The sequence below is a fragment of the Rhagoletis pomonella genome, unplaced genomic scaffold (assembly GCF_013731165.1).
Source record: "Rhagoletis pomonella isolate Grant_MI unplaced genomic scaffold, Rhpom_1.0 Rhpom_scaffold_00001, whole genome shotgun sequence".
NCBI classification, from domain to species: Eukaryota; Metazoa; Arthropoda; class Insecta; order Diptera; family Tephritidae; genus Rhagoletis; species Rhagoletis pomonella.
In genome coordinates this window covers 93,025,560-93,051,055 of record NW_023458555.1, presented here as the reverse complement: position 1 = coordinate 93,051,055, position 25,496 = coordinate 93,025,560, and the positions used below count along the sequence as shown (strand labels likewise).

At 36.3% G+C, this 25,496-nt stretch overlaps 1 protein-coding gene and 1 pseudogene across 1 annotated transcript in view; both read left to right on the top strand.

Annotated features, from left to right (window-relative positions):
• Nucleotides 1-5,271, top strand: part of LOC118748881 — a 349,864-nt gene extending 344,593 nt beyond the window's left edge. Inside the window, exon 4 of the mRNA XM_036483606.1 lies at nucleotides 4,709-5,271. Within this exon, the coding sequence (XP_036339499.1) occupies nucleotides 4,709-4,998 (290 nt within the window). The 3' untranslated portion in view covers nucleotides 4,999-5,271. The remainder of the gene's footprint in view (nucleotides 1-4,708) is intronic.
• Nucleotides 5,272-9,265: 3,994 nt separating this feature from the next.
• Nucleotides 9,266-24,880, top strand: LOC118734277 (annotated as a pseudogene).
• Nucleotides 24,881-25,496: the final 616 nt, after the last annotated feature.

The following is a 25,496-nucleotide window of genomic DNA, read 5'->3' as shown; positions in this document are numbered from 1 at the left end:
CCCGGATTACAAACAATTAGGTTAGTGCTAAGAATGTAATAGATAAGAAACTCACGGCTAGTATTTATGTATTTTCGAGCTGCCCCAGATTGAATGCCTGAAGTTGCAATCTCATCCTACAAGTACATTATCTCATTAAAATTTCTCGACGGTGTGTCCTTTTTGTGCGGCATGTACCACGAGTCGATGACCATGCTGGTACCACCAATCGCGTCGAGTCTCGTTGCTGTTAAATCCGATGAGCTATGGGAAGGGATGAGAAAAGTATGGTATTGAGGTTTAACCACATCACAAGATTTAGGCTGACCATCCGATTTCTAGTAGAATATTTCGTATCCACTCAGATGAAGCCCGGTGGTCTACAGCCAGCGCTCCTGAATGTGTGCGTTGTCGACAATTTCCTCCAACAGGAAGACGGAAAAGTTGTCCGGCCAGCCTCGAGTGCTGAAGTTTTATCTGGACAACCTTCATAACCATTTTTTAATTCTAGTCAGCAGCCGGGCGGTGAACAGTATGCCTTCCAGGAGCTTATTTGCGTCGTCGATCACGTCAGGCTCTTCTTCGTCAGCATTGTTCGCCCGGAAAACTTTTAAGTTGGCCCGCCGGACAACAAAGGAGACAGTCGGCCTTTTGCAAAGCCTCGATGCTATCTCCACCAATGAGTATCAAGAAGGACATGCTAGCTGTTCGTTACTCTCCAGCATGAATGACCACTCATTCGTCCATCGGAATTTCGTGGTTCTGTGTGCGCAGGTGTTTTAACAGCGCCCCGCTATCCATCTCCATATGTGGGACCAAAATACGAGCTCTCGGCCTCCTGGGGATGTCACTGTCAGGGATGAGCTTTAGCCTCAAACCATCCCAAGTATCAATGATGCTCTCCAGGCTCTTCTCCAAGAAAATCTTTGAGAGTTGGTCCTCACATTTCACCACCCTGTAACAGCGCACTACCTCCGCAGAGTCGAATCTGGGGCTCTGCCATTACCGCGTCAATTGAGATAGCCCGACATCTATCCGTCCATCCATCGCCTGAAAAAGAATTTTGTCTTCGGCGTCCTTTGGGTGCACGATCCCTTTAGTATGAGACTACCTAAACCTAAGTGTACACGGTAGAGAAAAAACGCGAGACTTAGACAAAAATCTCGCCAGATACGTGTAAACATTCAATAGAGCTCTACAAGAGACTCACTTACAAAGTCTATGTGAGAGTTATTTAGCGAGACTTTTTCGTCGTGTACACAGTCCAACGGAGCTAGATCGGAAACTCTACGACAACTCTACGCTCTATTTAGCAAGCTAAATAGACTTTTTGCTCTACGGAGACGTATAGTAAAGTCTTGACAATGAACTTCATTACAGATTGATAAATTTTGAAATGGCTACGGCATTAAATCGTATATTCGATACAAGCACACCATTTTAAGTACATTTAGAATGTAGCCAAATAATGAACTGAGAATCATCCTCTTATTTTCTTTGGCGTTTCAATGGCTTTTCCAATAGCCTCCGTCCTTTGCAAAGGGGCATAATTATTGGTTAAAACATTTGAACAGGTGGTCTGGTACTCTGGCAACAGTCGTTGCATCAGTTATCTGCTGTTTTGTCAGAGTGCCAGGCCACTTGCTCAACTTGGTGAATACCTACATGCATATACATATATAGTAGTTTGGCTGCAACTGCTCGGAGAAACTGTTTGATTTGAGTCCAAAAGTACACAGAGTACCGAAGAGAGAAGTTGCCATGTTTAATTTTTAAGTACATTTGTCTACTTTTAGGTACATTTTTGCAAAAATGTATTTTATGCCGTCAGAAAATATGTGAATGCTGTCAAATCGACGAAGGGCTAGCGCTCCGCCGATGGCGCCAAATATATTTTCTACAACGTGGATTTGATATAAATACATGTGCATACAACAAGCATTGACAACAATTCGAGATAGAAAACTAACTCTAGGCGAGAGGTAAATATTGTCTACCGTGTACACAGCTTGTAGAGTACGTGATAGATAAAAGTTGAGATTTCTCTATTTTGTCTCTAGCTAGAGTCAATATCTCCTAGAGTTGCTCTACCGTGTAAACTTAATTGAGAGAGGAGATTTTTATTTCAGTAAAACTCTCGAGAGATTTCTCTACCGTGTGCGCTTAGCCTAATGCCGGATTTCCACTAGGCATTAAATGGCAAAAATGACAAATGGCAAAGTCGGGCATTAAAAAATTATCGTGCCATTATGTAAAAAAATAGTCATTGAGTTCATTTCCACATGGCATTTTTTTTAAATGACAGACATTTTTTGTCATTTCAATGCCAAGTGGTATCGTTTGTCCCTAAGTACTTTTGACGTCGAAGGTTCGGTATTTGGCTACCCCTTGACAGCTGTAGAACATTGTTGATTAGATGACGGAGTACTTGGCCCACAGTTCTGGCTTCGCCATATGGGGTCAAAGTCTCCTGACCAGGGTTGCCACTTTGGTAAATTGTTACCAAAATTGGTAGAAAAAATTTGGGTTTGTAAAAAGGTAAATTTTTTCTCATTTTGGTAGATTTTTGATGAACTTTCCGTTCCCGATTTATTTTTCGTAGTTGTCTTTAAATATATTATACATTTCTTTGCATACTTTTTTATAATTACATACGTATAAATGTATATCGATATATGGCGAACATATCGCGCTCCATTCAAAACTATTTTGACTGGAATCCCGAGGAGCTTTTGATTGCCTAAATATTTTAAATGATTATTCAAATATAAAGAAAAAATTTACAGGCATGTAAAAAACAAAATTAACGGGAATTTTAAGCAGCACATTGTTGGCTATACTCAAATCGTATTTGCTTTAAAACTCCATACCTGAAATTGTTCTAAAAATTCAGAGTAAAAAATTCGAAATTTAGACGAAAATTTTTGGAATTTCTCTATATGTTGTATATAGTTTAAATCCTCGATTTTTTGGATTTAGTTAAAGCAATAAAAAATTTTGAAGTTTCATTGTTGCCTTTAGTTTCATCACTTCCGCTTTTGGTTGAAGAAAACTGAGAAAATGCCAATAATATGACTCAAATACCGTATAACTACTTAAATAAAAAGTTCTTAACAACAATTTTAATTCTTATTGAAATAACTAAAAAAAAAATTATAATAAAAATATCGTTTTAATTAAAATAAGTAAAAAATAACAAAACTATGGTTTTTGTTAAAACAATTATAAAACAGTTATTGGTAGATAAATATTTACCAGATTTGGTAGATTTTTTTCAAGTGGATGGTAAATATTTTTTTTCGTCAGTGGCAACCCTGCTCCTGACTCTATAGAAGGGGCTCCTCCTCCGCGGAGAGCTCGGACGACCCAGTCGAGGTGTCGCAAAGTTGTGAGTGTTTGTCGTCAGACCTGGTTCTTATGGTCGCCCACCATAGTTGCCAACTTGGTTGCTTACAGCACAGATTTAGTGCTTTTTGAAAATTAAAACGCCAAAAAAATTATTTAGTACCTAGTGCCTTTTTTAGTGCTTTTTTTCTGAACTAAAATTACTTCGAGATAGTTACAACCTGCAATAAATTAAAATATTTAAGGCTGTGGCAGCACTGAATTTACAAGAATCTACAAATTGAAATTTACTAAAATACAACCATGATTGATAAAAAGTTGCAAACCCACCTTGTTAAATACTATTCACGTTGAAAATGCTAGTACCCAAGTAAGTTAAGTATTTGTTTTTTTCTTTTCTAATTATTTGTAAAATTTTATTTTTTTTACCACCTGAGTTTCTTGGTGCTGAATCCAAATCTGGCCTCACAATTGCTCTAGCACTAGAATAATGAGATATCCTAACCTCAAAGTGCCAAAAACATGGTTTTTAGAGATATTTGAGGTTATATAATGAAAACATCAAATTATTTGCTCATTTCTAATCAGGGCATCATTTTCGTTTGATGCGATTCGATTTTTCTTTCTCGAGATATACCAGTTTTAATGTGCAGTACTTCGGCATTATGTTATGAAAAAAGTATCCCTTGATTCAAAAAAATTTGGTGTTGTGGTAAAACGCTTTTTTTCCAAGTTTTTGGTGCTTTTTGAAAATCAAAAGATGGCAACACTATCCAAAAGGAACCCAGGTTTAACAGTGCTGGAGATGACCTGCCACAGCGACGTAGCGAGTGAAAGGTAATATTTAGTTCACTGTGGAAAAATCACTGATAGGTAAATATCGCCCATCAATACTGGAGAGTTTATTATTTTTCCTGATATGCTAGATCGTTAACTCTGACGTCGGTGCTTTCTAGTCTTTCGACACTGTTTCGCTGGAGATCCTTTCGGAGCACATTGCATCCGCTGTTCGCACGTCTCTCTGTCTGGTGAAATTAAAGAAGGACTAAACCAAGTTCAGTAACCACTAATTCGAGCAAAATTTTTCTGTATCTCGATCTTATATCTTACTGGGTACACGTGAATAATCGAGAACAACTATAAATACGAATTATAATCGAAAAAATCGAAAACGACCAGCATGAACGAAAATGTGAGAGTATTTGTAACTAACTGTGATTTTTGGACTTGCACTTGAACGTGTTATGTATAAGTAGTGTTTGCAAGAAGGATGTATGTACAAGAATAGGTTTATCTTCGTTCTTAATTGGATGACAAATATTCCATAAGTACTTGTGTTTAAAAAAATAGAAACTAATTGTAAACTTTATATTACTGTTTTCAGATCAACACCAACATACTAAAATAGTTGTCTATCCTATTTTGTCACTGACTGTGGGATTAATTATAGCATTGTGTATAGCAGTTTTAGCAATTATTCTTTCCCTACGCGCAACATGTAGAAACTCGAAGCATAGGGCAAAAGAGTTTTCACATGATCATAATTTATGGGATGCTTCCAGTCGCAGTTCCGGAAACAAAGACATGGATGTGAATGAAAGTGATGAAAGAAGCCCAGACGTTATACCAGAGCTGCTCTCTTTCGAAAAACCGGTATGTAAAATGTATTTATGATGAAGTGCTGCCTCATTTACACTTTCTTTATGTTAAAAACAAAAATTGCACTTTGAAAGATTTGCACTGTTTTAACCATACCTTCGCCAATTCAGTTAACTCAATTTTTCTTGATACAAGAGCTGATAATCATCAAATAAAACTAAAAACCTCTAGCTGAGTGCTTTTCAATTAATTTCAAATGGTCATAAAGAACCAGAGCTGGGAAAATGCAGTTAAAATACAATTACAATTACCTTCCTCAATAATTGTAATTAGGAATCAATTCCTTCAGTTCACAGCAGTCTTGATAATTTAAATTAAATTTTAATTTTTATCACTAACTTGTACTAAATTTTAATTACTATTATTTTTATGATATTTAGTCTTTATTTAATTATTGTTCCAAATAAAGTAAAAATAGTTGCTAAAAATTTAGAATCAATATTGCCTTTATTTTATTTACATAAAACGGTGAACACTTTAACATCAGATATTATGATTTTAAATGCATATATGTAAGTACATAAAAGTATATACACATAAAGATTTACAACTAATGGATATTTTACATTTTTTCTACAGTGGCTCATTAAAAACATTTTTCATCTTATTTTTTCACACAACTCACAAATACTGAGGTTGACAAAAAATTTTAAATCAAGGTGTTTAGCCCAAAGTTCTGTGTTGCTGTCTTCTATTCTAGCAATTTCACACTTATGAAACAATAAGCGTATTAGTGGAACCTGGAGTGCCTGATAATACAGAAGAAGGGTTACATTTTGAGGCCCAAATTGAACTTCGTCAATAAAATTCTTCATAGTACAAAAAAAGTTTACACGAAATTGTTTTATGTTTTATCTAAAATAGTAGGTAAGTAGAAAGACCTTGAAATTGTATCAAAAAGGTACAACTGTATCGAAACAATCAACACTGGTCCATAGCAACGGATTTTATTACTTTCTCAATTCCTTAGAAGTAATTTCAAATGTATATTTCTTTCTCTTAATTCTGTTACAAGGAATTTCATATTGTAATCGGAATTAACGCTAAGTTTTCAGACGAGAGACTGATGGGTCTTGAGTCCTTAGGCACCATATGCCCTCTCTTGCCTACCTTGAGAATGAAAACTACTTTAACACTTTTCCAAGTAGACTGAGCTTAGTTTGAAAATGCTTTCCAGCCATGAAATAAGTCACGACTGGTCCTACTGTAGCATTGCTGGAAATATACAGTTGAGATTCGTATGGAGGGAAGCTGTTAATTGCCCTTGCAATCTGCTCCCCTATTTCGTTAACGACATTATTCTTATAAAGTTTCAAGCTATCCTTATAGCTTAAGTTGATAGCTTTACAAGACTCTTTCTTGAGTTACGAGATCTCCCCTCCTCACGATGTAAGTTATTTCTTTCGGCCGAAGCTTATGGGGCAGGAGACTGTAAAGGCCGATCCCATTATGGGGAAAATATTCTCAAGTGACAACACTGATCCCATAGCCTTTACGAATTTGTTGCACTTGGTTTCTTTATCCTTCAAGGTCTCTAAATTACTGTACTAATATACCTGGTTTCCATACGAAATTAAGCAAGTTTATTGTTAAAATGAATTGCTCTATTCATTTTCAATAGACCATGAGTAATTCCTTTCACCATTTGGCTTTTAGTAATTTTAACGAACGTCTGAACCTATTTTTAACCGACTTCACAAAAAGGGGAAGGTTATCAATTCGTCGGAATATTTTTTTATATATGTTACCGCATAACGTTGGACCACGTTAATCGATTTTTATAATACTTTTTTTAAAGGAAAGTTGCTACCTCACAGGTTGTCCCACACTAATTTGCTTAAATCCTCTCATTGGATCATGAACGATAATCTTAAATTTGTATATGAGAATTAAAGTCGGTTTTGTTTTTTGCTTAAGAATTGCTTGTACTTTATTGATTTTGGTGGAGTTTTAACAAAACAATCTTTCGTTACACCAGTTTATTTTATTCAAGGATAAATTTATGAATTGTTTCCAAAAGCAATAAAGTTGATACAGTTTAAAACAATGAAAATAAAGCTCAATGACACAAAAGTTCCCTTTTTTTAAATTTGCCCGTATACATAGTTGATAATTTGGCCGGCAACGTTAAAGTATGTTGATATATAAATATACACCCCTATTCTGCAACACTTTCGTATTCCGATTTTGCTACGAATCGTAGAAATCGTATGCTGCAATCCGAATCGTATCTTCGAACTTTCGAAATTGGTAACAATGGCATGCCTAAAAACGAACGAGTAAGCTTTTTTGCGTAATTTTGTACGAATACAATTGTGTGTCGGAGGCGAGATAAAATATGTAAATCGATGTGCGTTTGTAGGAAATATTAGTGGTGTTTATTTAAACAGGGCCTGTGCCAACCGGTGACTTTTTTCTCCATGATGAGTTGGGGTGGAAAAATTTGCTATGGTGTAGTACAAATAAATTGAATCTTGCTGTGCTAAATACTAAGTAAAATTTTGACAGCTGAAAAACCAAAAAACGCTCGTGCGAAAGCTTAATTTTTGTGTGTTGCTGAAATTCTTAAAATTTATATTTATTTTATAATTTGCAAGTAACGTATGCTTTTTTATGCTGTTTCAGTTTTCATTTTCGTGTTCACTCTTTATAACCGCCAAGCAATATTATGTGTATACATGGTTATAAGCTGTCAAAGCTCCATGAGCTAGGTAAAACTCTGACGTTCGTATTCACCACGAGAAATGTCACATTTTTATTTATATTTTATCCGTCAAAATTTCCTCTTTTCTATCGTTTGTCACAGGCTCTTAGTAAGAGTTATAATCCCTAAGCGCGGCCGAAGGCAGAAGCAAGCGCAACAGGTGGTGGACCTAACAAAATGCATGTTTTCAATGGCTTGGAAGAAGCTGTTATTGTACTAACTGGATTGGGAACCAGTTCTGCAGGCATAGGAGAGTTCTGGGTTTTGGTTCAAGAATTCAACCAGAAGCTGACATAGATGCGCCCATGGTTACTATGCCCAGCAGCTCCGCATACCTTTGTGAGTCCATTGCCATAGCGCGCTCTTACTCCACTGCTATAACTGCGTATAACAAATGCATCAGAAACCATAATTTTCTTCAAAATATTTAAAATCAATCCATTTTACTATAAACAAGCACATGCTGAGTGTTTTAATTCCATTCCACTTTGTTTTCCTTCATACAGCTGAGTTCGAAAAACCACGGATACCTGGCAATGCTGCACATTTTTCCGCAAGGGTTGCAGCATGTCAATTTATCTTTTTTCGTAACGTAGCTACGAATTACGAATTACGAAAATTCGGGTTCTAGAATAAGAGTGATAATCTCAATCAAAGCTCTTTTTTTAATAATTCCGTTTACACATGCAAATCTCAGATTATTAGCTGTCGAATTGGTTGTGATTGTTATTCTCACATGTCAAGGAAAAGTTAAGTTCCTTCCAGTGGCGCAACTATACAATCTGAGGCCCGAGGCAAATTTTTTAGATGGGACCCTCCCAGTAAAAATCGCTACTTTTTAATCTAATTTTATTAAACCACTTAAGTAGTTACCCATCACTATTAATAATATTGTGTGCATTTTAGTTAAAAACCTAATCAATTGAATTTCAAGAGCATAGGTCTATACATATTTACAATGAAATAACAATTTAATTTTAATAGGATATTTATTAATAAAATTCTTTTCTCCGAGCTTTTTGTTTCGCAAAATTATCTACAACGTCATCAAAATATAAAGATCGAGCCATAGAGTTTTCAATAGACAGAATAGCCAAGTTACCAAGTAGCCCGTCTTATCCCATAGAGTTTCTTAAATAGGTTTTTATTAATTTAACCTTTAACTAACGAGGTGGTGGTAAATTTTACCCTCTCTTTACATTTTTTTTAATTCTCTCTTCCATTGCGCTCAATCAATTTAATTGTCTTGGTATCTTCATATATTGTGATCGTTGTTATTCAGTTGTGTTTTGGCTGAGCTAGACATAGCACGAGCGGAGTTACTCACATGCTGGTGTAAAAATTACCACTCCTCGGCATTTACCTAAATTTTTCTTTGAAAATATTTTACCACCACGTCCGCGTTAGCGTAAGTATTTAGTAGAATCAAATTTACCCCACATCGAAATTAACGTAATATTTTCGTGGAATTATTTTTACCACTCGTCTGTTTTCTTGTTGGTAAAAAATTATTTATTTCAAAAACGTTATATTACAAATTTTTTAAATTACGTGATATGCTATTTATGTTAACAGATCATGTCGAATTCAAAAAAACTCAGTGATTCAGTCATATCTCAATTTCTTGAGGAATGTTTTGAGGACGATGACGATGTTAGCGAAGTCGACGACGAAATTGTCGATCCGGATTTCTGCATTGAAGAAAGTGACATGGAGGATGAAATACGTATAGAAGATGATGCATGCAGTGAATACGATGAAGCGGATACAATGATTGTTGAGGAAATTGTTGGCAATGATGAAGAAGAAGTAGTTGTTGATGGAAATGTATGTGAATCTGCTGTAAACTACTTTTATGGAAAAAACGGGTTCAAGTGGTCAGCATTGGAACCAACATGCAGCGTAAAAACTCCTATTCATAATATTGTGCGGTTACCAGTTGCTACACAACCGCAATCGGAAAAGGATTTATATGGATATTGGTCGCGAATTTTTGATAGCGATATGGAGAACATGATTTTAGAACATACAAATACAAAATTGAAAGCAAAATTTGATCTAACAGCACAAACTGAAGCGAAAATGCTTGATAAAATAGAATTGCGTGCATTTTTCGGTATCTTGATTTACACATCCGTATTCAAGTCTAACCACGAGGCCGCTCAATTTATTTTTGCAACTGATGGAACGGGCAGAGAAGTTTTTAGAGCTACAATGTCTAAGAACCGGTTTCTTTGTAATCTAAATTGCTTAAGATTTGATAACTCCTGTGACAGACAACAACGATTATTGAACGACCCATTAGCAGCAGTTTCTGGTATATTCAACAAATTTATAGAAAACTGCCGAAAAAGTTATTCAATTGGTACTCATGCCTGCATAGATGAAATGTTGGTACCATTTCGTGGAAGATGCAAGTTCAGAATTTACATGCCACAGAAACCCGCAAAATATGGCATTAAGATAATGTCATTGACTGATGCACGCACACAATATCTCTCAAATGCATATATATACTTTGGAAAAAACTCGGATGCAGTTGGTCTAACAAATGAAGAAAAACGACATGCAGTACCAACACAATCAGTAATAAGGCTGTCTAAAATAATAGAAGGAAGTCGAAGAAATATAACTGCTGACAATTGGTTTTCATCACTCCAGCTGGTTGAAGAACTTAAAAAACGAGAACTAACTTATTTAGGTACGCTGAAAAAGAACAAAAGAGAGATTCCACCAGAATTTTTGCCCAAAAAAAATAGACCGTTGGGATCCTGCATATATGGTTTTACCAAAGATGTCACTATTTTATCCTACGTGCCTCGTCAAAATCGTGCTGTTGTATTATTGTCCTCCATGCATCACAAAAAAGGAGATGACCCACTCACCTTAAAACCTGCAATGATAGCTGATTATAACAATGCAAAAGGTGGAGTGGATGAGCTCGATAAGAAATGCTCGATTTATTCATCCGGTCGACGTACACGCCGCTGGACATTAGCCATATTTTTTAGAATTGTGGATGTTTGTGGTGTCAACTCTTTCATTATTTTTCAATCTTCAAAGGATTATGATAACAGCTCAAGAGGAGACTTTTTGAAAAAGCTTGCAGGACAAATGATTTTACCACATCTGCAAAGACGTCAACACAACCAAAAGCTCCCTCGGGTATTACGAGACACAATTGGTAACATTTTGGGTCCGGACTCTGTAGCTCCGCCTCCAGTAGAACCGGTCCACGTTGCTCGTAAGTTATGCCACATATGCCCGACTAGGCTAAAGCGAAAAACTACAAACTTTTGTCTGCAATGTAGTAAGCCAATGTGTATGGGATGCAGCAAACGTATATGCTTACACTGTGCGAACACAGATTTTGATGAGTAAAAAACCACCTAAAAGGTGGACCTGCAGTTTTTACAACTGACTATTTTTTTTATGATCTCTTTTATATCTTTAAATGTATACATTTGGCTGTGAAAAAATGCCCTTTAAGTTTTTTTTTTTTTTAATTCATATTTTTTTTATAAGTTATTTATATGTCGTTTTTTATATAAAAAAAAGGTTTGTGAAGTAAAGTACCTGTTTTGTTGAAACGAATAAAAAAAATTTTTGTTTTCTTTATTTTTTGTAATTAAAAATATAGTAGCTTATTTTTAAAAAACAAATAATTATCAAAAAATATTCTTTACTAAATATTTTTAGTAAAATGAAGAGGGGTAAAATTTACCACCACGTCATAAACTATGTCCCAAAATTTCACCTCGTCAGTTAAAGGTTAAGTTTCGAAAATGATCGTTCAGAACTAGCTGTAGTCACAGGAATTGTTACAAATAACATTAATGCAGTACATACTTCAGGAAAGCTGGACGACATAAAATGATTCTTTATTATTAATAAATCAGCAAGTTCTCTAAAACACGAAGACTTTTCTATTTCCTCTCTTGAAAGTGGACCAAGAACTGAAAATTTCCCTGGCAAATGATTCAGATATGTCTTTTTTATATATATAAACAAATTCTTGAGCCTTTTTCTTAATAGATCAGTGTCATTTAAAATTTGCAAAGTGGAAGGTTGCAAAACACTGAAATTGGAAACAATTTCATTCATCGGAAGTAAACGCGATTTCAATTGATTAATAATGATATCCAATACGCGGCGTTTTACCTTCCTCTGACGAGTTTAAGAAAATTCCGGGTTAAAGGACCATTTTTCTGCTACATTATTTGCTTCCATTTTTAAATTTACAAATTCATTTCGATACCTTTCCAATTCTTCTAGACAAATTCTCAAACGTTTTAAGGCATTTGAAAGATCGGTGGCTTTAGACTGAAGTGCTTTAGTGGCTGCATCGATAGTTTGTAGAATTTTGCAATGGAAAACCAATAACATTATAAAATTGTAGTTCTGGATCTTCTTATTGAGTGAAATAGCTTCGTTTCTTTCATCTGATTTGCAATTTTGCAGAATTGTTTTCGGTAGCACTCAACAAACAGCACCTGCCCGTCTAGTAGGGATCAACGTTTTTAATGTTATCGAAGACTCACTTTTTTATTAGATATAAAACTTGATAAAATATTTCATCTTTTAATGCTATGCCCAAAAAAATTATAAATTTGTTGAACTGTGTCAAAAAAAGTCTGCATATGAATAACCTCTATTACTGCATCATTAAGAACTACATTTAAGTTATGAGCAGCACAGTGAGCATATACCACGTTTGGCTCGATATCTTTTATGAGCTCTTGAACTCCACCATAAGTGCCTTTTATTAAGTTAGCACCATCATTTCCTTTTCCTCGACACATATTTAGAGGAATGTTTTTGTCATTTATGGATTTAATAATTTGGTTGGACATTTGTTGGCTGTTTGATCCTTAATTATATGAAATCCGAAAAATGACTCTTTAATGACGAGCGCCTTTGGGATTCCATTATCATCTTTCTCGATCATACAATAACGGTGAAGTTCACACATTTGATCAGTTTTTGAAATTTCTTGAGTTGTATCGAATATGATAGAGTAAAATGGTGCGGCATTCATTTCATTTATGAGTGCATTTTTGATTTTTAGAACGAAAACATATATTGGCTCATTTTGTATTTTGAGCTTAAGTATTTTATCTGGCCCTTTGGTTTACTTAACAAATCTTGTACAATCGGATCGTATTTTCTTAATAACTCAACAATACTCAAAAATTTTCCTCGGGAGCTTGGATCATTGCCATCTGATTTTTCACAGTGGCCACGAAAGGCTAAATTACACGTTGAAAGTGTCAGAGTAACATCAAGGAGTCTAGAAAGATTTTTCTATCCTGATAATGAACTCTTGCTCCTCATCTAGTGTTCCAAGTATCCGCCACTGTTGATACGTCAGAAAAGACTCCAAGTGAATTTGCAATGCCCGTGTTTTTCTATGGCGTCTACAATATGTTTCCAGTCGTCATATCCTTCCATCCAAACATTATTTATTTTTTGTTTTGATGCCTGATTTGGGAATAACCAACGTGATTCACAATACAATATTAAAGAATAGGATAGCCATGTACGGTCAGATTTCACGCCAGACTTGGGAACAATATACACTTAGGTCTCTTTTTATGCTGTACTTGCGTACCTCAGAAAGCCGCATAAAAAAGTTCATTACTTTCATACAAAAACAGGGGATGCGTTCCAGCATTTTCAAAAACCGCACTTAGATCTCTTTTTATGCGGTACATGCATACCTCAGAAAACCGCATACAAAAATGCAGTGAGGCATTATTGACCAAAAAAACTATCTATTTCTTCACTTCAATACTTATTATTCCATGTAAAACCGAACATTATCGAAATAAATAAAATTGTATCTGTATTTTAACCCAAAAAAAAATAAAAATACGACAATAAATACATGAATTATGTGAGAATACATAAAAAAAATTAGAAAAAAAAGGTTTTTCTCGGCAGGCAATGGCAAACCTCCGAGTGTATTTCTGCCATGAAAAACAGCTTCTGGTAAAAATACAATCGCCGTTCGGAGTCGGCGTAAAACTGTAGGTCCCTCCCCTTTGTGTGACGACATCAAGGCGCACACCACAAATTGGAGGCAAAGCTCCACTTATGTGTAAGCGCCAATCTATTATTATTATTATTAATATAATTATTATTATGTAAGAATACAAAGACAAATTATTTATCAGAAGCATTGTCTTTTAGAAACTGAAAAAAGTAATAAAAACTCTCATAAAAGTAAAATCGCTAATGAGAAATAATGGTTTGAAAAACCGCATAAAAAGAGACCTAAGTGTAGTAATGTTTTTCTAGGGAAGATCTATTGTCACTATCTTTTAAGAAAGGGCCCTTAGGTTTACAATGTCCGTTTTCGATATTTCTTTAAAATTAACCTTATCAGTAACATATGGTGAAAATGCAACATTGTTCACACTAAAATATGATTCACTTGGGTTTTTGCTAGAAACTTGTTGTGGTTGTTCTAGATCGGGATATCTGCTATACTGTTACTTTGAGTAAGGTCCAATTCTTAATTTTCGGAGCACTGTTCACTCGCGTCTTCATCAATATAGTAATTATTCTTAAAGTACTGACAAATTTTAGGTAAATTTTTAATTTTTTCTTCAGTCTCCCTCTTTCTCTTTCGTTTATCGCTGCCACTTAGATATTTTCTAGAACTAGACATGTTGATATCTAACTTTCACAAATTTCGTAATTAACTTAACTTCGTCTTTGCACGTTCAATAAAACAAAAACTACGAAAAATCTAAGACACAAATGACCAACTGTTATAACAATCAAACAAATAATGCGTAGTAGAGCCCTCCGTAAATAAAAAATAGAAATCCCGGAAACACTGAGAGCATTGCTGCAATGTAAAATTTCTGCGGGAATGCTTAGAAATTTTTTTATTTTTATACCGAGCGCACTTGCGCACAAGGGTATATTAATTTTGTTCACATAACGGTTGTTTGTAACAGCCAAAACGAATCGATATAGATGTAGACAAATGTATACATAAATGCTCAGAATGAATAGAGAAATCGATTAATCCATGTCTGTCTGTCCGTCTGTTCGTCCATCCGTGTACACGATAACTCGAGCACAAATTGAGATATGTCAACAAGGTAGGTTGGAATTGAAAATGGGCGAAATCGGACAGTAACCTCGCCCACTTCCCATATAACGGTAATTTCCAGAAATACGAAAACTGCGATATTTTAGTAACTACTGAAGATAATTCACTTAAAATGGATATTTATAATAATCTTCAGACTAAAAGTAAGAATATTATAAATTTTTGGAAAATGGTCGTAGCCACGCCCACTTATGGTTACATGTGTATATCTTGGTAACCACTGCACCAATTTCTTCCAAACTTGGCACAGTTGTTGGCCTTGATACAGCATGCTAAATGGCCCAAAAATTGAAAAAATCGGACAATAACCACGCCCACATCCCATATAACGGTAGTTTTCGGAAATACGAAAACTGCGATATTTTAGTAACTACTCAAGATTATTCACTCAAAATTGATATTTACAACAATTTTTAGACGAAAAATAAGAATATTATAAATTTTTGGAAAGCGGGTTTAGCCACGCCCACTTATGGTTACATGTGTATATCTTGGTAACCGCTGCACCAATTTCTTCCCAACTTGGCACAGTTGTTGGCCTTGGTACAGCATACTAAATGGCCGAAAATTTAAAAAATCGGACAATAACCACGCCCACATCCCATATAACGGTAATTTAGAGAAATACTAAATCTTCGATAAATCAGTAAATATTAAAGCAAATTTATTCAAAATTGATGCTTGCAACAATTCTTTACCAAGAAATACGCTTATGGTAAAATTTTGGAAAATGGGCGTGGGACCGTCCACTTATGATCACATATGTGTATATCGGTAACCGTTCTACCAATTTGTATCAAACACGGTATTTTTATTGTGCTTGCCACATAAAAGCAAAACGTTGAAAATTATTGAAATCGGACTAAAATTACGGCCGCTTTTCATATAACGGTAAATTTAAGAAATGCTTGAAGCTGCAATATTTCGAAATTTAAGGACGCTAATTTACTCAAAATTTATACACCCCGGCTTACCATCTAGCGGTAGCTTTCGGAAAGGTGAAAAAACATATACATATTTAATACTTGCGCCGGGTATTTAATGTTCGGCTCCACCCGAACTTAGAGTTTCTTACTTGTTTTAAAAATATATTTATTGCAGTTGTTGCAGCTGTTGCGGTTGTTGCGGCTGTCAGAATGGACAAGATTCCGAGCAGGAGGATCGCTGGATATCGTGCTGGGCAGGCGGTCTGAAAGGACCATTTCCAGGCCTCACGGCCTGGGCGGGTGAAAAGGACTAGTTTCCACGGCGCGCCTTCGCTTCTCTATATTTAAGGATTTACAATCCAGTAGGCTATGTTCGGTCGGAAAGGATAAGTTTCCGAGCTGCATGCTGGTGTTGGGTGGTTGGTCTGAAAGGACCAGTTCCAGAGCCGACATTGATATAATGCGGATATCCACAAATATTATATTACTCATCATTTGGTAATATAGGAGAAATCCTTTCTTTTTAGTCTTCTTGCATATCTCGGGCTAAGAAGATCTCTCGCTAGCCGATTTGGCTGGATCCTTAACCGTACTGAGTAACTGGTGCTTAGCCCTCTTATTCCTCATGCACCGTATTTACATTAAGATCTTTGTGGATATTAGTATTTTTTATGTACCACGGTGCTCCGCATATGGCGCGTAAAATTTTCGACTGCAGTCTTTGAAGTCTGTTCAAAATGGAATTGCACGCTCTGCCCCAAAGCCCAGTTCCATATGCCCAACATGGTTTATTCATCATATTAAACATCAACATCTTGTTATCTAGGCTTAATTTAGATCTGTATCCTATAACCCATTGAAGGCTAGCTTGTTTTAGTTTCGCCTGAGAAATGTTTATGCTTTTTCCAGGTAAGTCTTCTATCTAGTGTCATCCCAAGGTACTTTGCACTATCTTTTTGTGGTATATCCTTGCTATTTATTTTTAGTGGTGGATAAGCTTCTTTCTTCAGGATATATATTGTCTTGCTCTCGTTAACCTTTATGCTACAAAAACCTAGCCATAGCTCTAACTTTTTCAAATATACTTGCAATATACTTACAGTGTGTAAGAAGCCTCTTTATGGTCTGAACTATTGCTTAGGATAGCCGTGTCATCTGCAAACGTTGAAATGGTTAGAGTTTCATCAGTTGGCAAATCCCTAGTGTACGTTACGTACAATATGGGTCCTAGAACACTGCCTTGAGGGACACCTGCATATATAGGGTGACTTCCCGTTCTAAAGGAATTCTGTCTGCCTCTGAAGTTTCTCCCCAGCAGAAAGCTTTCCAGAATTGCATGCGTATTTGCAGAGAGTGAAACCTTTAGTTTGTATTTAAGGCCATCATGCCAGACTTTGTCAAAAGCTTGAGAGATGTCTAAAAATACACCGGTGCAGTATTGCTTCCCTTCGAAGGCTTTTCAAATATTTTGGAAAATACAGAAATCAAGCTAATGGGCTGATATGAATTTACTACCGGCGGATACTTGCCTGGCTTTGGCACCATAATTATTCCTGAAAGTTTCCATAAATCGGGGAAGTGCCCCAACTTAAGCATGTTATTAAAACTCTATACATATAATAAAATTATAACAGGTCGATGTCTGTACATTATAGATATTAAAGAAAAATTAATGTGGGGGGGCTTTAAAGAGCACCAGAAGCCAAATCAACCATTTTTAGAATTTTTGTCTGTTTGTCTGTCTGTCTGTATTTTTGCACGCGCATCACTCGAAAACGAATACATGGATTTGAATGCAGTTTTCAACGATGTATTGCTAGAGGCCTAATTTTAAATAAGAAAATATTAGAGAGTTGCCACCTGTTTCAAAATTGCAGTTTAAGTAAACTGATAAGAAGAAGTGAATATTGCAATATGGGCGTTAAAAGAAAGAAGCTTAAGAAGGTTTACAGCCAGCGTTGCCAGGTTGACGTTTTTAACGTCATTTGGACGTTTTTTGTACCCTGTTGACATTTGGACGGTTTTTGTTTAAAAAATTATGTTTTTTAACTTCCCTGTAATTTTTCTTTGTTAATAAATTCTATAAGTAGAACTGATTTTGAATTATTTTCTTAATAAATCTTTACAATCTTTTTGTTTTGCTGCAGCTGCACAGTGGTTCGGATCGCAAATCTAGCTGGATGAAACTATTTAAACAAATACTCCTTGATGGATCTTTACACCACTTTTTACCAAGGGGATTTTTGAGTCGCTGATTACGAATCTGAAGTCACTTATCAAAAATTCAAAATGGCGGATCCAATATGGCGGACGAAATTAAAAAAAATCTGTAGATTTCTATGAAACTGGGTATCTGGGGGTTTTCTCGGTAACTGATTACATATGTAAAGTCATTTACCAAAAATTCAAAATTGCGGATCCAATATGGCGGACGAAAATTTCAAAAAATCGGTAGATTTCTATGTAACTGGGTATCTGGGGATTTTCTGGGTTGCTGATTACGAATCTAAATTCATTTACTTAATTTACTTTATTTACTTCGGAACGAACATTTTCATCAGATATTTCTTTCAATTTACTAATCACATAATCACGGACACCTTGTTGTCTTTTAGAAGTTTCTGCAACACCAAATGTCATACAACTCACTTCTTAAGATTTTATTTACCATGACTAAAATTTAAGATCACAGCAAGAAACACAAATAAATTTCAGAAAAAATTTTATAACAGCGCTTAAAGATTTGCATGCCTGTTGTATAATTTTTTAATTTCAGAAAGCAAAAAATTCGCGAGGTACTACTTTTTTTAACTCTTACATAACCAAAGGTTTTATAACTCCAAGTATTTTTCTGTTTTAACACGCAACCCCTTCCCCCCTCTGCCCCGTGGATCCGCCTCTGATCTCATATTTATATTCAGATACATTCCTGTTAATAATTACTTTTGAATTTTGAGATTTGACATACCGTCACTAAATTGTAAATATCTAAGCCAATTGGTTAGACTTGGTTATCGAACTTACCCTCTGCATTTGCGAAGGTGTAAAGTATAATATGCAAGTGGTTTTATAACGGCCTTCGGCGGCCTTTACTTTTCCTACTCTTTAATTTATTTTTTTAATTAATCAAAACGACGATTTTTCAGAATAAATTTGCTTATATCAATGTGGGCATAAATTGCGTTATGACCTCTGAATCTAAAGCGGAATAAGTGTAATTTTTTGTTTATAAAGTCAATTTGCAATTTTGCAAATATTTGTGAGTGAATTAGCAATCTTTTAAGATAAATTTCAGCTTTTAAAATAGAGTTCTCAAATAGGCGGCGTTGACTTACCTTGTTTTGTTTGGTTTCATATGTTTATGCTTTAATAAATGCAATTTCTATTTGAATGTATTGTCAGTAATGTATTCCAAGTACTATTAAGTATTTTAAAAACAAAAAAATTTTGACTTTCGTCCAGCTAGATCTGATATCCGAACCACTGTGAGCTGCTTCCTCCAAAGGGTTTTTTTGGGTTCTTGGACTAAGGATCCCTTGTTCAAAGGCTGGTTGTGTAAGCACTTGAGGTTACGAGGTTTGCTGTAATGATGCAATTGCACATTAAAGCTTAGTATCCAGCTCTTAAGAAAAGCAAAAACTCCATATAAAATGACGTACAAGAAATGGCTAAGAAATTTTCTTGAGTCAAATTTCCTTAAGGCAGTACGCAGTTCTTCAGAAATTTAGTACGCTTTCTACTACGGTTTTCTAAAGTTTTTTGTGAAAAAAGAGCACAAGGCAACCCAGGTTTGCAACAGAAATATATGCCCGTTCCATTATTCCTTGAGGAAAGAGTGAGGCAACAGGCTGTGAGGTATAAAAAATGTCAAAATTCCTTGGACACACACGCGAAATAATGGCAATTTTTTCTTGACCGTTTTCTTAAGAGCTGGATACTAAGCTTAAAGGCCAAATCAGGTAGAGCTCATCTATTGCTCGCAAAAGCACCAAAAAAGCTGTGCAGCATAAAACGTCAGAAAAAAGTAGGCGACTTTTTTAAGACTTCATTGAAAATGTTCTGAACGCAAAAAAGACTGAAATATTAGGTCCATTCAATAACTTTTCCAGTAAGTACTTGCAGCGAGAGCGTGAAAGAAAAATAGAGAGTAAAACTGAGAGCAAGAGAAAATTTTCAGAAAAAGTTATTAAACGCAAAACTAGTAAAAACTTGCAACTTAAGCCATTTTGACACTTTCTGACGGTTAAGTTTTGGCGCGCAATTTTCTTTTTAATTGGGAATAGTTCTGATCATCATAGAAGTAAAAAATATACAATAGATTTGAATTTTTTATCCATATTTTCTTTTCACTAATTATGTTTCATCAAATCATCATCTTAAACAGTTTGTTTACATTTGAATTTGAAACATAACCTTAATTTTGGACTCCTGCAAATTCCTGCAAGTAAACTTTTTACTTGCAAGAATTTGCAGCTCTCTCGGGCTGTTACGCTCTCGAATTCGCGCCCTCTTGCAAATATTTTGCGTTATTGAATGCATTTCCAGTATAAACTTGCAAGTACTAGTAACAATTGGTAAACCTTTTTTTATATTGAATGGACCTATTGCTATGCTCCTTTTTGGCAGAACGTAATTTAGCATTTTCGACAACCGAGCCCCTAACCAAATTTCTACAAGAAAAAAATTATTAAAAATCAACGCGATTATTTAGCCCCTTAAAACTTGCCCATTATTTCCCTGAAATTTAATGGGCTAAAAAATCTGAATAGAAAGTTGAAAATCTAGCTGAAAATTTGCAGATTGTTTATAATTTTTGCATAATTTTTGTGGATATATATTTGGTTTTTTAATGAGATTGGCTTTTATGGAAAAATAATAAACATTAAATAAACGAAAGAGAAACATCCAAAATCGATCAAAATGTTGTTGACTTAATCAGTTGATCACAATTGTATGTATAAAATGATTTTTATATTAACGATCTCAGACCAGTTTACAATGAATTTTAAATGTACTCTGTCGAAATGATATTTTAATTTACCTTACGTACATATCCACCAAAATAACGTAAGCGACATTTTTTCCAAAATTTTGTTTTTGATGCAGAACGCCTCTAGATGCTCTAGGAATATTTCTGCATCAAAAAGAAAATTTTGAAAAAAATGTACCTTTGTATACAATAAAAATTTAAATAAGAACAATTTATTGTACATTCATTTGAAAAAGACGTTTTTGGATAGGAAATGACGTTTTTTCAAACCAAGAGGGACGTTTTCCCATGCTGAAGACCTGGCAACACTGCTTACAGCCAAAACTATTTTGTTAGGGTTGCCGCCTGTTTTTTAAATTTAAATTTAAATTTAATTTAATTTAAATTATAAGATGTATTGAATATTGCGAAAGGGGTATTACCTACGCAGGTGGCGTCGCACAAAGATGGAGCGCACCAGCGTAAAGTTAATGTAACGAAAAATAAGAATAAATAAAAGACTCAGTGGTTTTAGTGCAATGAAATTAAAGGTCGTTTTATTTGTAATTATCGATGAGTTTGAATAGTTTGGCACACAAGAGTTGGTTTACCTAAGGTGGTGTGATAGCTGACGTGATCTCCTTGCTGTCTTCTAAGAAGTGAAAAAGTGCTAACAAACCAAAAGGGATGTAGCCCACCGCACAGTAACTTTCGTTAAGTTTCCTCTCAACTAAGTTACCGTAGAGTGGGGCTTATTGTTAGCGGCTGGAAAGTTAGCCGTAACTTATATATGTGTTTGTGTGCTCTTACATAAAGTGACAAAACTCGTATTAGGGTGGTGCAATATATTTAGGTCGCGGAATTAAACATACCGGCCCCTTGCGGTAAGCAAGCTTTGGGGGAAAAAGGAGTCGCGTCTCAACCGTTACACGCACGTGAGGAAGGTCTTATGGTATTCAAATATGCAGCGCGGATTTTGTACTGCGCGGATCTGCTTATTCGCCCACGCTTTCGTCGCGACCGGCTCATCTGAGGCTGTGGAGAAAAGGACATTGTTAATTGAAACAGACGTGGTTTGGAATTTCAATGCACTTTTTTATTTAAATTTGAAGGTGTGTGTGTGTGACGAGTGTGTGTGTATGTGTGGTTTTGTTTTCTTAATCTCTACGTTTATGGTTGGCAGGCTCCCGAAACAACCAGACCGTATATGGTCGCCTGGACCAGCAGGCCATCCACGGTAGACGGGGGGTCCCGCTCATCATCATCTCCGCAAGCAAATCGAGGCCTAGTGTGAGGCGAATTAGTGACGCGCGAAAGAATTTCGGATCCGCCAATCGCATGTACTGGAAGGGAGCCGCAACCTTAGGGTCCAGGTTCGACGGTGGACTCAGGCGTATATGGTGGTCCAGCATGATTGCTTGTGCCGTAATCGGTCGGAGCTGCCGTATCTTCCTCGCATGGCGAGCGTGCAACGCTGCAGACGTCCTGATCCATTGCGCACCAGCTGCAGATCTCTTAACAGTTCAGAATCAACCAATGAGTTCGGTGCGCAAGGGTCGATCATTGCACGGACCAAATGAAGGCGGTCCCTTGCTTCAATCCGCACTATCACGGTCGGCGCGATTGGGATAAGCGCACGAATAATCGGAGTTGGTATTGGGCCGCCCGTTCGGAAGCCGGTCGGTGGAGCGTGTTGTAAGGCACGACTATTAATGTTTGTCGTTTGTGTGGTTTTTGTGGTATGGGGCTGATTTGTGCAGCTTAAATGATCGCTTTCCGCGCCGTCGCGCCGTTTTAGCTTGCGTTGCGATCGTTATGACTGGCGGAAAGGACTGGTTTTCGCGCCGCCGTGTTGTCGCCAGTTGTGTTGTTGACGCGTTTGCGCGTCGTCCGCGCGTAGTGGTAACTGGTCTAACGGTCTGGGTGTGCCAGTGCCAGAGTTGCGCTTTTGTCGCTCATGTGGAGAAGAGTTTGTCCTCTCTAACCCCTCCTCTTCGACCTGCTGCGCCCACGACTTCGTCGGCTCCGTAACGTCAATCGAGAGTGCCCCGTCCGAGCTCTCGCCGTCTTTGATCGCGTTTGCTGGTTGCCTTTGGTCTTCACAGTCATCGAGATGGAGCGAGGTGTGATGCTTTTCGCGAAATCGGTGGAGTCGATCCTTGCTGCTGCACATGTCGAGGCGGTGGAAAGGCGAGAGGCAGTTTGGGCAATATTAATGCAGCAGGACTGCCCGCAACCTTGCTTCGACCGCTTTGCCGCGGTAAAGGGGGCATAGTCGCATGCCATGCGCTCCACCACATAACCGGCATAGAACCGTAAATTTATCAGCGCGTTCTTCCGCATAAGCGCGATCGGCCGAGAAACGAGTCATTCTGTAAATGAGTCTCGTAGTTATGCCCGTAGGTGTAAAAAGTTACGTACTATTAGATGTGGGTTGGGTGGCTAGTGGCGAATATATGTATGCCTGTATGTCTCGTGAAAGCCTATTTTATATATACTTGTGATATACTTATGTACATATAGATATATATACTTTTTGTTTTTTTATTTAATTTGTTTTGACTTGGCGAGGTACAAAACTTGGCCAATTCATACTTTCAGTCTCCGCGTACTTGTGCGGTATTAAGTATAGACTAATGGTCTTGCTCCTAAAAAATAAATAGACTTACAGAGCTCTACAAAGTGGCGTTCTTATAAGAAGGTTCAATTTATAAAGCTGTTAAAGTCTTCTTTATTTTCTATCAATTTGAGCGTAAGGTTTCGTGTTTCATTACATTTGTTGCCATTTGCTTTTGCATCGATCAGACCTTTACGTAGTACAAATTGGCCGATCGCTGTTTCCCCGAACACACCGCGAAATTTGTAATGTCGTAAAAGGTGCCATTTGTGGTTTTGTGGTGAGCTTCACCACTTGGCCTGGCACGGCGAAAGAAAATTTCCTCACTATGGGTTCGAGACCGGGCTAAGCCAGTAAATCAGTGTTGCCAGGTAAAAAAACTAAGTAAGTATGAACAGTTTTTAATGCACATAGTTAAGTTGCAGTCTGAGAACAAAAAATTGAAGAGTAAACTGTGATATTATTCCAATTGAAAATTTTTTTGTTAAAGGAAATGCGAATTTTAAAAAATTCGTAAAAAAAAGTAAGACTTTTTATTCTTACATACAGCAATCAGAAGCTAGCATAAATGAAAAAAAAACCAAAGGCTTCTGTTTATTAAATTTTTTTATATGTTGACGATTTTTACACGCAAAAGACGCTTTTTGATAACCAAACTGACGCTTTCTCACTACAATCACCTGGCGACACTGTACAGCATGCACCACAAAATACATTTTTTTTCGGAGTTTATTATCAAGTTGTGCAACTGACAACCAGATGGTACTGCTTGCATACATTTATGAAGGCTCGCATTTCGCCCAATCACGAATGTCAAACTTTGAGCTAATACCGTATGTCAAAGTTTTGACACAGTAATAACTTCTGAATGACTGAAATTTTCATTCTGGATGTGGCACGCGGTAAGTTTGGTAGTAATTAGTAAATTATTAGTGTTATTCAATTCATTCATTTCATTTTCAGATTCGTATTGTACGAAATTGAACGGAACTTCCAGAAACTAGCACAAATAAGCGGTTCTGAAACGACTGATGTGACAAATGAGATTCAGCGAATTCAAATTGTGATCGCTTAGATGTTCTGCTGTATTAAGGGCCCGCTTCTCAACGTCCGAGTGCGAAAATGCGCATTGACAAGTTAAAATGTGACAGAGTTCACTGCAAATTTATAGGGACAAGCAACAACATCGTCTGATTCAGCTTTCTGGGCGTGAACAACTATTAAGTTATCGTTTTTCAAGCAATTCAGGTGCAACAGAAACGTGTCTTGACATAAACTATTCTTTGCACCATCACACGCAACTAAACAATGCTACTCAAGGTGTAGATGAAATGATTGCATCTGGAGGCAATATACTGTCCAGTTTAATTAACCAACGAGAAACTCTCAAGGGCGCCCAACGTCGTATTCACGCTATCGGCAGCACATTAAGCCTTTCTAATCACACTATGAAGTTAATGAACGACGCTTTGTGAAGGATAAATATGTAGTTTTGGCCGGTATGGGTGTTACGCTGTTTATTATGGGCTTGGTCATATATTTTGTAGTATTTTGAGTATAATAGTAGTAAGTTAATATGTAATCTAATTTTTGATGTTAAACATAGTTTGCAATACGAGTGAGTCGAATTCTGTGTTTACATTATGTGGAAACAACTCAATAAATACATTTTCAGATTCGCAGCTCTGAACGCTTCACGGTTTGGATTATCCGTTTATATGCAATATCTGCGCTAAAGGTTCGCGCCGTCAAAATCCACTAATTAACCACATCAAAACTAATAAAGAATCGAGTACACAACACCATCATCAGCGGGCACACATCGATCCCAACCCGCATAAATGTGAGCAATTAAAAAATCTAAATTTTCATATTTCTACTACTAATGGCCTTGTTCATGAAAAATATGTTAAACTGTTCTTTATTTTTTATGAATTTGGGTATAAGTAATTTACCGGTAGATACATATGGTCATATACAATGTCGCTGTTATATCAAAAATGGGATGATAAAAAATGCTAGTAATTCTTGTGTAAGAATTTCTGCTGGCTCATTTTAGCTCGAGCATGCGAATACGCACCTATGTAGTTACTTTATTGTATTTTCGTTTGCATACGTACCCCCGAGTTAACGACGCTAACCTAAACACTAGATACATACACATATACATA